This window comes from Fukomys damarensis, unplaced genomic scaffold, assembly GCF_012274545.1.
Source record: "Fukomys damarensis isolate Sample0158 unplaced genomic scaffold, DMR_v1.0_HiC HiC_scaffold_1, whole genome shotgun sequence".
In the NCBI taxonomy this organism is placed as follows: domain Eukaryota; kingdom Metazoa; phylum Chordata; class Mammalia; order Rodentia; family Bathyergidae; genus Fukomys; species Fukomys damarensis.
The window spans coordinates 67,769,594-67,784,725 of NW_022900913.1; the positions used below are offsets into that span (position 1 = coordinate 67,769,594).

At 45.8% G+C, this 15,132-nt stretch overlaps 1 protein-coding gene across 2 annotated transcripts in view; it reads right to left on the bottom strand.

The window, feature by feature from the left end:
- The window catches only part of Grid1 (glutamate ionotropic receptor delta type subunit 1), a 652,399-nt gene that overhangs the window by 277,209 nt on the left and 360,058 nt on the right, over positions 1-15,132 (bottom strand). For both annotated transcript variants that reach the window (XM_033761721.1, XM_033761719.1), the window contains exon 4: positions 10,143-10,196. In XM_033761721.1, coding sequence (XP_033617612.1) covers positions 10,143-10,196 — 54 coding nt within the window. The remainder of the gene's footprint in view (positions 1-10,142; positions 10,197-15,132) is intronic.

Sequence of the window (15,132 nt, forward strand, 5' to 3'; positions counted from 1 at the left end):
AAAATGAAAGGTCTCACATCAATGATCTCAGATTTCTACTAAGGAACTAGAAGATAGAAGAGCAAATTAAGGCCAAATTAAAAAAGAAAACCAGAAAGTAAATAGAAAAAATAAAAGCAGAAATCAATACAACGAAACAGGAACAAAATTGGGAAATCAATAAAGTAAAAAACTGGTTCTTTGAAATCAATAACATCAATAAACTTCTAATCAGACAGATCAACAAAAGAAAGAGACACAAGTCATTAATTTCAAGACAGATATTACAAATGAATATGGATCCAACATGTATTCAAATGAAAAATAAGGAGATATTATGAACTTTATACTTACAAATTTGATGACTTTAAAAAATGGGGAAATCACTTGAATGAAGCAAATTACCCAAACTAACTAAAAAATAAACAGCCCTATATCTGGTAAAGAAATTTAATTTGTGGCTAAAACATTCCTACATAGTAAACTCCAGGCTCAGGTGGCATTATTGGTCAATCTTACTGAAAACTTAGAGAAGAAATAATGATAATGATTCACAAACTCTTCTAGAACTGAAGACTCTGCAATTAATTTTTGAGGCCAGAATTACATCAATACCAGAATACCAAGGAAAGACAGTCTATTAAATCAAACGCTACAGTGTACACAAAAAAATAATACATCATGACAAGCAAGTTTTATCTCAAGGGGTTTGAACGGCTTTAACATTAGAGTCATCATTTAACATTATCAATCATCTCAATAGATACAGGAAGAGCATTAGATAAAACCTAACATCAATTCCTAGATAAAGACTCTCACCCCACTAAGAACTGAGAAGAACTTCCCAAGTATAACAAAAGCATCTGTGAATAACTCACATCTAACTTTCTGGCAGAACAGTGTTTCTTCCTACTATCAGGAACAAGAAAAGGACATCTGCTCTCAGCACTTCCGGCCGAAATTGTCATGGAGGTGCTATCAGCACAATCAAGAAGTCAGAGAGGTAAAAGGGATCCAAATGCAATGGAAAAGGTACAAATGTCATATTCCTTAAGGATTTGGTGTCAGTGTAGAGAAGCTCATGGGCCATATGAGAAAGTACTAGAATCGCCAGTGAATTGAGCAAGACTGAAACACTACATTACTATTTTGAAAAAAATAAATTACATTTCTCTTCACTATCAAAGAACAATTAGAAGATGAAAAGTTTAAAGTACCATTTACAATAGCATCAACAACATAAATACTGAGGGGTAAATCTGACAAAAAGATGTGAAAGTTTGGAACAGTGAAAATAATGAACCACGGTTGAGAGAAATTAAAGATGGACTACACAAACGGAGATAACCTCGATAATAGGTGAGAAGTCTCAATATTATTAAGATGTCAGTTCTCCCCACGTTGGATAAATTAAATTGCAATACAAAATAAAATCCCAGTCAGCATTTTTGTTGAAATTGACAAGCTGATTCTCACATTTACATAAAAATTCTAAGGACTCTGGGCAGCCAAAGTGACACTGAAAATGAAGAACAAAGGTACAAGGCTAATACAATATGATTTCAAACCTTGTTATAAAGCCACAGCAATCAAAGAATGTAAGGCTGGCATAAAGATTTTTAAAAGGGCAGATCAGTGGAACAGATATAGAGAGTTCAGAAACTTTTCAGATACCATATTAAAAAGCACAATCCATTAAAAATATACTGATAAATTGGACTTCAAAATTTAAATGTCTATTCTTCAAAAGGTAGTGATGGAATGCAAAGACAAGCCACAGGCAAGAAGGAAATATTTGCAAAGTACTTATCTGATAAAGAATTTGTATCCTGAATATACAAAGAACTTCTGAAAGTCAATAATAAGAAATAAATAATCCAGTAAAAACAGGCAAAATATTTTAACAAACACTTTACCAAAGAAGATCTATGAACATAGATGGCAAATAAACACATGGAAAGATGCTCATTACTCATCAGGAAGATGAAAATTAAGATCACAATGGGGCTGGGCGTGGTGACACACACTTGTAATCTCAGCACATGGGGAGGCTGAGGCAGGAGCATCACCATGAGTTTGAGGCCAGCCTGAACTACAAAGTGAGATTCCACTTCAAAAACAAAACAAAACAAAAAAATCACAGTAGGAACTGTTATATATCCATTTAAAAATCAAGATGATGACTTATTTATTTCACTTAGGAGTATATCCTCAATATGTATCCACTTTCCTATGAATTAATCTAATTTCATATCCTTTATGGATGAGTAATATTCTGTTTTATAGAAAAAACAACATCTTCTTTATCCAGTTTCCAACTGATGGGCAAATGGGCTGTTTCCAAATTTTAGCTATTACAAACTGTGCCGCTATAAACATAGGTGCGCATATATCTCTGGCATGAATAAACTATAATAGTACATAAGATCCTAGTGATATAATGGACAATGTGAAATAGGAAGAAAGGGGCTAAAGGTGTAGGGAAAGTGGGAAGGGTAGGGGAAAGCTAATAAGGGAAAAGAAAAAATATGAGAAAATGAAGAAATGGAAATGAAGTGTTTGTAAAGGGGGAGGAGGGATGGGTGAATGAAGGGCAGGGACAAGGAGAAAAAATGAGAACCAAGACCTGTCATGTAAAGGTACAATAATGAATGTAACTGTACTGTATACCTAAAATGAACCAATACACTCAATGACGAAAAAAAATCAAGATGATGATGGTACCAGGCGCCAAAAAGGATGTGAAGCAACTGGAACTCTCATCTAAGCAGCAATTTCTTTAAAAGTTAAATATACAAGTAACCGGGAGTGGTGGTGCATGCCTATAATCCCAGCACTCGGGAGGCTGTAGGCATTGCGGTGAGTTCAAGAGCAGCCTGGGCTCCCTAATGAGTTCCAGGTCAGTCTCAACTACATAGTGAGACCCTGTCTCAAAAAAAAAAAAAAAAAAGTTAAATATACAACTACCATAGGATGCAGCCATTACACTTTCAAGCATATATTCGCAGTGAAATGAAAGTATACATCCATACAAAGACTCCTATTGTGTATTCCACAATAGTTTTGTAGGTAACAGCCACAAATCTAGAACCCAGATGTCCATCAGTGAGTAGATAGCTAAAATTTTTATATTTGTACAACTGAAGACTCATCAATAAAAGCAAAGAACTATTGCTATACATTGCACATAGATAGATTGTACAATAATTGCATTTCAGTAAAACAACCCATACCAAGAGAAGAAAAACTAATATACACTATAGGATTCCATTTCTGTAAAACTCTAGAAGACACAATTTATATACAGTGTCAGAAACACATTAATACTTGCTTTGGTTGTGGGACAGGGTGGATCAGGAAGGTGAAATGACCAAAGGCTACAGATACTTCTGGGGCTAACAGTGTGTTCACTATCTTCACTGAGCTTTGGCTTCCTGGATGTACACATATGCCGAATGCAACCTGCACACTGAAATATGTACATTTATTGTGTGCTCAGTAAAACTGTTGATTTTTATAGAAAAAAATAGATAATGAAAGTTATAGGCAAAAACATAGCCTGGTCCCATCCAATACGATAAATGGCAACTCCTATTCTTCATGGAAGGGTTCTGAGCTGGGACCACAGAGGCAAATGAATACAATGTGGTCTTCGTCCTCACAGACTCCTCAGTGAGGCTGGGAAGACAAACAAGGGAACAGATTACCACAAACATAATTGGATTTGAGTGATACTAAATTAAATTTAAAGACAGAAAATGGCACAGGGATTTAATATTCAAACAGAATTAGCATCTTTGAAATGAAAGGAATGAAAAAATTAAATCTTTTCCTTCCTTCTCTCTGCATCACAAATCAAGATTTCTTAAGTCTGTGTGATTCGACATTCACATTATCTTTTTTCACCCATTTTCTTCACTTAGAGCTTTGGCATCTCCTCTCCCCACATCAACCACATGTAGCCTAACCTCATTTTTATTTGCTTGAACTCAGTGTGTGCTCCGGAGTGGGAAAGATTTGCAAGCCCGGGGTGATATTCTTTAGGGTCTGGCAGAGCCACTCTGTCCTCACAAGGATTGGCTCACGTCAAGGGCTTCTTGGTTACAAACCAGCGAATGTAATTAAACAGTGTCTGGGGGCATAGGACAAGATCAGCAGAGTCCTCTAGGAAGAGGAGTCGGGGAGGCCCGCACACTGGCGTGACCTGGGCCCGGACAGACGGGGGTCTCAGGATACAATTGGAGCAGCTGTCTATGATAAGAAGTCCAGGGGATCCTGCAACCCTGGGAGCTGCCAATGACCCACAGGGAGGAGCAGATGAAAACCAGAAGCACGTGAGTGTGTCTAGGAAAAACAAATGCATGTGGCAGAGCAGTGTGCACGCCTCCTCCTTGGAACGGTGCAGCACGCATCAGAACACGATGATGCCTTCAGGAGGCACCTGTTCCTCACTATTTAACACTAAATTATTCACCCTCTTTGATCACAGAATCCTTTTGCCACAAATCAGCAGCTACAGACTAGCAAGGCTGCATTTTCCCCAGTGTACAACTGGGGGATTTCTGCAGGAAACCTAACCATGGCTTCCCTGCCCTCCTCCTTGGCTGGTCTGTTTCAAGTCAAAGAGAATGTGTGTGAGCCTCCAAGGAAGACCTGGTGCCCCACACAACCATGATACAGATTGATAAAAATGGGTTCAGTGGGATGGGGGTGCTGGCAACTATAACTCATAAGGGAGGGCCCAGCTTTGTGAGTCTGTGAAGAACTGAGATGGCTATAAATGCTTCTTCCTCCATGTGTAAGTAATCAGCAGAATCAACACAAGGAAGCAAGAGGCAGACAGCAGCAGGAGGCTTAACTAGCAGACTGTTCTGTGTGGGGAACTTTAGGAAAACAGATAGGAGACCCAAATTCTCCCTCACAGGCTGTTCTGAGAGACAGGCACGGAATGCCAGAGCTGGGTAATGAGACAAGACATCATGAGAATACCTCTCTGGAGAGATCTGGGAGGTCCTCTTGGCAGAGGCAATGTGTAGCAGATCCCTGCAGGAAAAGTAAGTCCTGGAAAATCAGAGGTTCAAGAAGGGTACAGCAGGTTGAAAGGAACGTCCTAGCAAAAGCTGGAGCTAGGAGGTTAAAACAACCTCAAGTCTCCATTTACTTTCAGGGATGAGCCATGGGACAGTGTGTGGAATGATAAGAAATAACTAAAGTTGCAAAGATATGGAAGGGTCATCCTGGAGCAGGCTGGGGCTGGCTGCATGATACGGGCTTTTCTCTATGAGCTGAAGTCAACCAGCAGGGTGAGGACAGTGGACTTTGAGATCAGGAACACCAAAGAAGAACCAGATTGGTGGCAGGACAGTGAATATGGAGAAAAGAACATTGAGCTTGAGGTGGAGGTGGGGCTTCTGGTTGGATCTCTGGTTCTAGAGCTCAAAGGCAAGGTTGACAATGGGTATGCACAGGATGTGCGGTCACTTACACGCTGGAAATGGAGAGGGGGTGCTGATTGTGTCCCTTCCCTTCTGAAAAGCCTGCTCCTCGGAGCCTCATTTGCTGATCCTCAAAGGTTATCTTGTGCTTTTGCATTGCTTGTTATGCATCCTAACAATTTCCATCAAAGTGTGCTGTGTCTTCATGTGTGGAAGGATTCATCTAAAAATGGAAGATGCCAACAACAGACAGAGCAACTCAGGTCGCGTCACAGCTGGTCTTTCAGAAGGCTGAGAGTAAGAACACTGTGTATTCCACAAAAGAATTTCCTGCAGGACATTCCCAAGAGGCCAGACTAGGGGGTACATGTCTCCTTCCTGCATGCAGAGCTTGGAGGGAGGCCACGGTCTCTTATCAATAAGCAGGAAAGGTGTCCATGAGGCATTTGAGAAGCCAGAATGACTAGGATCTGCTGCGGGCCATAAGGAAGCTCCTTGCCCAGCTGATGGGAGGTTCTGGAAGCCACTCTCCTCATACAGAGTCATCAGGCCTCAAACAGGCAGCTTTATGACCTGGGGTGGTGCTCTCCTTCAGGGGTTCAGCTTTTAATTGCTGCTTTTGTCTTTTCTCCAAGGCAAACTGTGAAGTTCTCATGAATGCAATTTCCTACATGCTATATACATCGACCAGCCTTCAACCATACCTTTTAAGAATCTATGATTTGATAGGAAGAAAGGGACTAAAGGTGTAGGGAAAGTGGGAAGGGTAGGGAAAGCTGCTAATAAGGGAAAAGAAAAATATGAGAAAATGAAGAAATGGAAATGAAGTGTTTGTAAAGGGGGAGGGAGGAGAGGTGAAGGAAGGGCAGGGACAAGGGGAAAAAATGAGAACCAAGACCTGTCATGTAGAGGTACAAGATCCCAATAATGAATGTAACTGTACTGTATACCGAAAATGTACCAATAAACTCAATGAGGAAAAAAAAAGAATCTATGATTTTCATGGAGCATTGAAGATTCAGCAAGGAGCTACAACTACCCATTCCTCAAGAGATTCGTAGTGTCATGGCCGCCTAGACTAATGGCCCTTTTATTTTCCAAAAGTTATTTTGAATCCCCCACCCTCCTCCAAAGTAACTTATAACTTCATCAGTCAAGGAAAATATAGTGTAGACCTGAAAACACATCTGTCCCCACAGTGGAGCCCAAAGATTTGTAGAAACTGCCAGTGAGGCTCTGAAGACTTCCCCTGAATCTGATTATCTTTTCTCCAAATAAAGCAGCTCTGTAATATGCAACACCAATGCTCACGGTTGAAGAGGTGCGCACATTAAGAAAACCAGTGCATAACGAAAGCAAACAAAAACATGTGCCCTTGAGTGTTTATCCTGAATTCAGGAAAATACATTAAGCAAGTCAAATAGAGGAAAGGGACAAGAGAACAGTGATGCTAAGGAATAAGGGGAACAGGGGCCCAGCTGGACAGCCATGCTGCCATCCAAAAAAACAAGCGTGGTGGATGGGGAGAAGGCATAGACCTGAGCTTGTCTGAGGGGCTGGACTTCTGCCAGGAAAGAGGGGAGTAGTTTCATGAAGTGAAAAGATAGGGACCCCCTCTGGAGCCAAATTCTAGAGATGATGTTGAATGGTGACGAACCATTCAATGCCTGCTCTTGGCTCCCCCCCAATTTATTTTATTCCAAGTCATTACATATGATCAGCAGAGAGTCAACCAACAATTATTTGTCTGTGGGTGTATATTTTAATAGCTTTAAAAATTTGCAGAGCTTAAAATGATGTAACACTGCATAAAAGAATACCAGGGCTTTTGCTTTCCACGAGACTATGCTAGAGCAGGAAACTGGACTTCAGAAAATGACTGGCTCCTAAGCATAAACCTACAGGTATTTAGAGAACATTTCCATAATTCTCCAGAGACTGTGCTGGGGTCCATGGGTCGAAGCTGTACCAGCGTCTCTACCTTCACATCACAGACTTCAGAACTCCCATATGCCGTCACTAAAGTCCAGCTGAAAGGTGTCTCCAACACAGCATGCACCTGAGCCTCACTACCTGGTTTTGCAGAATCAGACCCTGACCACGACCTCACAATTTTTTTTCCTCTCATTGAATTTATTTGTACATTTTAGATATATAGTATAGTTACATTCATTATTGGGATCTTGAACCTTTACGACCTCACAAACCATGTGCGGGTGGTGCCATTTGGTGATTAGGGCTTTGCAACCCTAGTATTCATACAGAATAACACAAGCACCACTGAAAAGCTGCATGTCCTCTTGGGACCTCAATTTTCTCATCTGTAAAGTGGGGGTGATGATAACTGCCCTCCAGGGTGTTGATGAGGACTAAGGAAGATCGCAAGCACACAGGGCACTGAAAAGTGTCTGGTGTGTCGTAGCTGGTGAAGAAATGTTAGGGGTCATCCTTTGGCTCTCAGTGGAAAGAACCCCCTGTGGGGATGGAAGCCAAGAAAGGAGACAAACAGGTCCCTGGAGACCCCTCCTAGCCCAGGATTCTTGCAGCCTGGCTAGCCCAGGGTATGCTGCTGACCATGGTGCAGTGCAGCGGGGCTCTTGGGTGTGGCTGCCCCAGGGTGGCTGGCAGGTGTCCCCCCATATGTCTCCTCCTGCAAACACTGAGCCTTGGGTCCCAGCTGCCCCAAAACACCAGTGTGCTTATGACTAGGGAGTGTCGAGGGAGATCCTCACACTGGAGAAGAAGCAAGGAGGAAGAGTCAGGGGCCCCAAGGGGAGGGCGGGGGTGGCATGGATTCAGGGGTTGGAAGAGAACCAGGTTAGATATGTGGAGATAAAGCACGGCTTTGAAGACTGACCACAGAAACAAGGGCTATTCAATGGGAAGAGTCATCAAAAGTGAAACCAGTGCTGGACATGGGACTTCCGGGGCCTGTGGATACTGCTTTGCTCTGGTACAAAGCACAGTGCTCTTTGAAGGCCTTGCAGAGAAGCCAGAAAAGCACAGAGAATCAAAATTTCTCAAGGATCAAGGAGGCCTGGTGCAGGCTCTGAAGAGTAGGGAGGGGGAGGTCACATCCCTTCATTTAATTACCAGTGCCACCCTCTGCACCCCAGAGACAGGGCAGGCACTGCGCATGTTTCCACTCGGCCCAGGCAGACATGGAGCTGACAAGATGAGACTCTGTGGGGACGCCATGAAATGTGGCTCTCACATGCAGCCACTGTATGACATAACCTGCCCTGTGTTAACATCAGCACCTGAGACTGTGTCAGCCATGTCAGCCCTGAGCTCATGAAAAAACACACATCACAAAAGAGAAAATTACCCCAAAAATAAGCCCTGCACCCTCCAGCATGAAGCTGCTAGACAAGGACCAGCTAATTCAGGAGCTGCTGGGGGCCACACCCCCAATGGAAGCAGTGCCACAAAACATATTCTCCTCTAGTCCACACAGCTTTGGCCACACTGAGGTCGCAGGCTGCCTGGACTCACATCCTGAGAAGACATGAAAGCTGGGCACGTGGGTACTGGCTACTCCTGTACAGTGCCAGCTGCGTGGGGAGGCCAGAAACAGAAGGTTCATGAAGAACAGTGGACAAGGCCAATGATGCCGAGGGTCCCTAGCCCCATGAGGCCAAACTGGTAGATGGCTGGTCTCAGAACACTTCCTTCTCATCCCATCAAATGGCGGCCGTCACCCCACTCACCTGGCTAGCACACAAACACACTCACACCTGCATACTCACACATACACATGTGCATATAGCATTCTCACACAGACAATGCAATGTGAACACATGCACACTCACATTCAATCCAGGTGACACACGTACACACACACATGTGCACTCATGCACACTCACGTATACATGTAGCATACTCAGGTACATGCAACTCACACTCATGCATACTCACGCATACATCTATGCCCTCACATGCACACACACATGCACACTCACATGCACATCCAACTGACATGTGTGTGCTCGCGTGCATGCACACACATGCACGTGCACATTCATGCAACTGACAGTATGTATATTCAAATACATACATGTGTGCATGCACGCACATACTCAGACATATACACATGCATCTACAGATGTATGTGGCTCACACACATGCATACTCACATATACCTATACACTCACGTGCACATATAACACACATTCATCACATATACTCACATGTACACATTCACATGCACGTACAACTCATACCCACAGACAACTCACACACATACACATAATACATACACACTTACACACACACAACTGCCCATACAATGCACACATGCTCTCACAAGTGTACACTTTACACTTATTCATGACCCCACACATACTAGTGCACACACACACACACACTCCTCCTTACACTCACACGTGCTCACTGTGCCTCCACACACCCCTAACACCCTGCATGAAATGTGGCTTCCACCCCACCCTGCTTTCTAACCCTCCTCGCCCTGACTGGCTACCCACCTCGCCTCCATGCCCTGCACACTCTGCTGGCTCAATAGTCATGTGAACTCAGGTCTGGATTATCCCCTGCTTCCCACCTGCTCCAGGTGAGTGTCTTGGAAGGTGAAGCCCAACTCTCTGACCTGTTGCCTTGGCAGGGTGGAGGTCCAGGTGAACCGGACAGCAGAGGACTGCTCTGAGCTTTCCCGAGGTCTGGGACGTAGGCTCAGTACCAGGCAAGCCCTTCCCATTCCGGGGCTCTTACCTCGTTCACAAAGACCCAGTGGCTGTCCTTGGAAGCGAGGTTGGTCTCCACAGCCTGCAGAGAGAAAAGAAGCCACATGAACGGAAGCAGGCTGGAGCCGGCAGACACTCAGGGTGATTGCTGAGACACAGTTTATAAACATTGTTCTTGGAGAATTTTTTCCTCACCAAACACGCCATCCCCCTGAGGCCCGCTCCAGCTGCCTCAGCCTCGAGAGAGCTTGACTGAACACAGACATCTGATCCCCACATTCTTCCAGCTCTCCTGCATGGCCTGGAGCAAGGTAAGAGAAGCAGCGCCTGCAGGCAGTAGAGGACCACAGTGTGGGCAGCCTACCTTCCCTGAAAACCCTTCTGCCTTTCTGCAGGAGCACTTGGGGACACCGCTCATCAGTGCCCAAGGCTGAAGAATCACAAAACTGAAGCGCTGGATTTACGGAAGCTTATCCAGCGGTGCTGAGTGACACGGGAAGTGTCTGCTCTGGGGCTTGGAGCTGCCTGGGTCCTGAGTCTTCCCAGCTCCAGCTCCCGGGGAGAAGCCCACCCTGTTCTCTCGCTGTGCTCAGTTCTATCTGTTATAGCGCTGGCACCTGTTTGTTCAGATGGTTAGCAGCTCATTTATTACTCATCTGTCTTCTCTGCCAGGCTGGGGGCTCCAGAAGGTCAAGGCCCACATCTCTTAGGTCACAGCTGGGTCCCCAAACATCACACTATCACCAGCAAATAGCAGGCGTTCAATTAACGTTGCTAAATATATGAATGAAGTGGGAGGCCAAGGCAGACACACCCATTACTCAGTTTCATTCTTGTGTGTATTTACCAGTGCCTTTCCCTCCTTGAAGTGGAAAGCTGACTGAAAGAGCTGGAAGGGACTGATGGTTTTCCACCAGGCCCCATCAGAATTCTCATGGTGAGCACGTGTAAAGAGCTCACGGAGTGCTGGGCACCAGCCAGGCCATCTATGAACCCAGGAGAGAGCTTTCAGATGGCAGTTCGGCTTTATTTATATATTATTATTTTGTATCTTATAATGTAATTTTTATTTGTTTTGATTAGAAAAATTTAAATGCTCAAAATCATCTCATAATGTATTACCACTTTAAAAGATTGTGCTAATGTAATGAAAATGTCCCTTTGGTCCCTCCACAATCATCCCCCCATAACTTTTTGGAGTGTCATCTTCCAAAATCTTCTACATCACAACTATAAGTGCCTGTTTACCCAGGCATATCAAACAGGTGTTTTCCTTAAAAGCACGTCAGGGATGACATATCAGCTAACATTCTCATATTTGACTTATCAATATTTTAAGAATATATTTCCTGGTCAGTACTGAGGGCATAGAGGGAGCAGAGCCTGCACCAGTGACCCTGCCCACATGTGGCCCAGTGAAATCTCAGGACCTGCCAGACCCTGTACAAGGCAGTGCAGGACCTCACTCCGTGGCAGTGGGCACACCCAATGGTAAGGGCAGTGAGGTCATGAAGGTGGAGGGCATGGTCAACCCAGGTGAGCTCCAGCCCCCGAACCTGTACAGAAAGCACCCTAAGGACACCAAGAGTAGGCACAGACACTTCCCTGAGCCTGCTGGGGCTGAAGGATGCAGTTTCTGCTTTCCACCCATGAATGAGAAGACACCAGGCCCTGAGAATACAAACCGAGGCAGGACTGGAAGAGGGTGACCTCCACCTCACTGTCACGTGTCCATTCTGGTCTCCTGTAAAATGGAAATGACACCGCCCCTCCTGTCTGCCAAGGTATGGAAGTCATCACTCTCAAAAAGAAGCAGAGATAAGAGAATGGCATCCATCATATCGCAAGCATTCCCAGGAAGCAGCGATGGAAAGGGAGTCACTCGTGTCCTGTGTGTAGGGTCCAGCCCCACCTCCCAACTTCCTCACAATGCAGCTTGGATCCTGGAAATCTCTATGGTCCTGAGAGTCCCTCATCCCCTTTTCTTCACAATCATCATCCACGAATCCTCAACTGCCAGTGATATCAATCAAATAGACCTGGCTGCTGCTTCCTGCCCACCTTCAGGAGACTCAGAAGATGGGGCACCAGGGATTCCAGGGGTTCTGTGCACTCCATGGGCCACAGCCTGAGACACTGGCCCCCTGATAGACAAGCTCAGTCAACCAGAGAAGCCACATAGACCCAAGAGCTGGTGAAAGGGAGACTCAGGATGGAGTACAAGCCACCCTGCCTAAAGCTTCTCACCTCTGAATGCACAGACATCCATGATGTCTCCAGAACCCAGAGGCCGCTGTGAAGATATAGGGGAGGAAGAAATCTGGAAACACTTTGAGCACACTGCTGGGCCCTGGCTCACCTGGATTCCCAACCTGTCTGCATTACCTTCATGCTCACCCAGAGAGTCCAGTGATTTGCTCGTTTAATTTGCACATGAGACAGAGCCACAGGAGGAGGCCCGAAGTCTCAAAACCCTGGAACTTGAGCTCAAGCTCAACAGTGGCAGCTTCACAAAGCTGATCTCAGCACCAGAAAGACACATGGGGAAAGAGACTGGAAAGCAACACCCCTAGATAAACCCAAAGACCCTCAGAAAGGAAGGGGTGAGGGGTCTGTCAGAACAGACCCTGGATGTGAGTCAACTGGGTCACCCTACTTGGTGGAGGACACCACTCAATGTGGACTGGTCATTGGCTGGGACACTGTTAAGTCAATGACCAGTTAAAGTGAGCAAGGCTGCTTAAAGGCCAGGACAGTGCAGGTGTCTTTACACACATGGAGAACTGTCCTATGCAAGACACTGAGTTTCTCTTTACAACCTCTGACAACAGATTTAAAACCAATGGCTACAATAACTAGGGAAGTCAATCAACTCAGTATTTGTGAGATCCTCCTGATTTTCCAAGGAGTTCAAAAGAAAACAGGTGGCCTCAGAGTCATGGGGTCCTGTCACAGGAAGTGCCTGAGCTCTGTCAGCTTTCACATATCAACAAAGAGGGTGATCACTCTGAGGGATCAGCCTCTTCATGCATCAACATCCACACCATGGTTCTCAAGTCTGAACAACCTCCTAGAGGGCTTATAAAACTTCAGACCCCTGGCTCCACAGCTCAGGATCCTAATCTCCTGGGAACAATGATACTTCTGGGATCTGCGTTGTATCCAATCTCCAACCCTGCCTCTTAGCCCTAGTAGCCAGGATCCCAGCTCCAGACTGGGTACCTCTGTGCATTAGAAGGTATAGACACACCTGCATAGGTGGGGGGGCCACTTGCTGGAGCCAGCACTGTGAATGATTTGAGCCGATAGTAGGGAGATCCCAGAGAGCAGGTGGAAGCTCAGCTCCCCTAAGGAGTCTTCCCGCCAGGTGTCAGACTCACACCAGGAAGATATTAGCAGAGGGAATTGATCAGAAAACCCCGCAGGAGAACTGGCCAACTTCCCTGTCCTACTTTCCCTCACCAATTAAGCAGGAGCTAATTTGTTAAGCCTCTTTTCCCCACATGGAGATAAAGAGAGCTTGGCTGCAGTCTTTTTCCAGAGGACATGGTTTGCACAGAAGCTGGAAAAGGTGACAGGAAGGAGTAGCTACTATGGGTTTTGAGAGAACCTGCAGGCCTCCCTCTGTAGTGCCTGTAGAAGGGCCTAATGCTGCAGCCCAGGGGGCGGGGTTCCCCCAGCTCTGCTGATTCCCCTCCTAAGTGCATCCTTTCCTTTCCTCTCCCAAGCTGTGTCTGTGCCAGGATAGGGTGAGTCCTCCCACCCCAGCAAGCCCAGTTTGGAGGTTTACCTGAGTGGCCCTGGGTAATCTACTTCACCTCTCTGAGCCATTTCCATGCTCCCTGGCGTCTGTGTACCAGTTAGGCTGCATGGTCTGCCCACGCCTCCCCCCATCCTATGCATGTCTGATGCCAGGGACTCCCCACATGTTCATTCCAAACCACCAACACCTAAAACTCTGGATGCCTGAGCCCTTGGCATTCATGGTGCCCAGAATTTACACGACTATCCAGGACTAGGGGTGCCTAGTGATAGATCCCAGCAACTTGCTCCCTGCTCGGGTCTTCTCCTGTGATCTCAGTGATTTCTAGAATTCCTCTGCAGAACGGAGCCAAAGTGATCTCTCTTGGCTTCCTTCACTTCCCGGTTCTGTGTCCCCTTTCCAGGCTCTGTTTCTTGTTTTAATTCCCCTGGGAATGCTTTTTAATAAGCCATTTTCACATAAATCCTCCTGTCCAAGTTGGCTTCTGGGAGTCCAAACTGAATACCTTCTGCCTGAGGTTGCAGTAAGAGTTAAATGAAATTACACAGGAAACCACCAGCCCAGCAGGAAGCACACCTTAGATGATCAGTCAGTGCTAAAGTCCCCATACCCGCTTCCCCTGGAGCTCCTGACTGCTCTTCTTTGATGGTTTCTTCCAAATGTGTGTAAGTGCATCATCCCTCTCCCCGCCTCCTCCCTTCATCCAACATATGGGGCACACGAGGCCCAACAGCTGCCCTAACACTCCATATCTGGTAACACTGGAGGTGTCTGCACAGAGAAGTGGACCCACAGGCTAAGAGGGCAGCTCTTGTACCCTGCATGGAGCTGGCACCTCACACAGCCAGGGAGGGGACAATGAATCCTCAACATAAAGCAGTGGTTAGATGGGAGCTCCAGCAACCACCAAACTTCCCATGGGGCTCTGGCAGCCAGGACTCAAGTCAAGGTGAACCCAAAGGGGTCACTCGCTGGTGTGGCCTAAGCCTCAGCCAGCAGAGGTCAACCTGCTAAGTTGCTATGAGCCGCACAAGGCCCAGGCCCACCCTCAGGGACCATGAGCCTAGATCCTGTAACCAACAGAACCTTTTAGAAGAAGAACTGAGTATGTGGAAAGGACTTCCAAGGGTCAAGCCAACTTGCCTGGAACAGAGGAGGTGGCAGGTGTTGGTGGTGTAAGTGGCCCATGGAACAGGCTAGGAGGGAGGACGCAGGCAGCCAGTGTAAAGCACAACATGCACAGATGTAGGTGCCT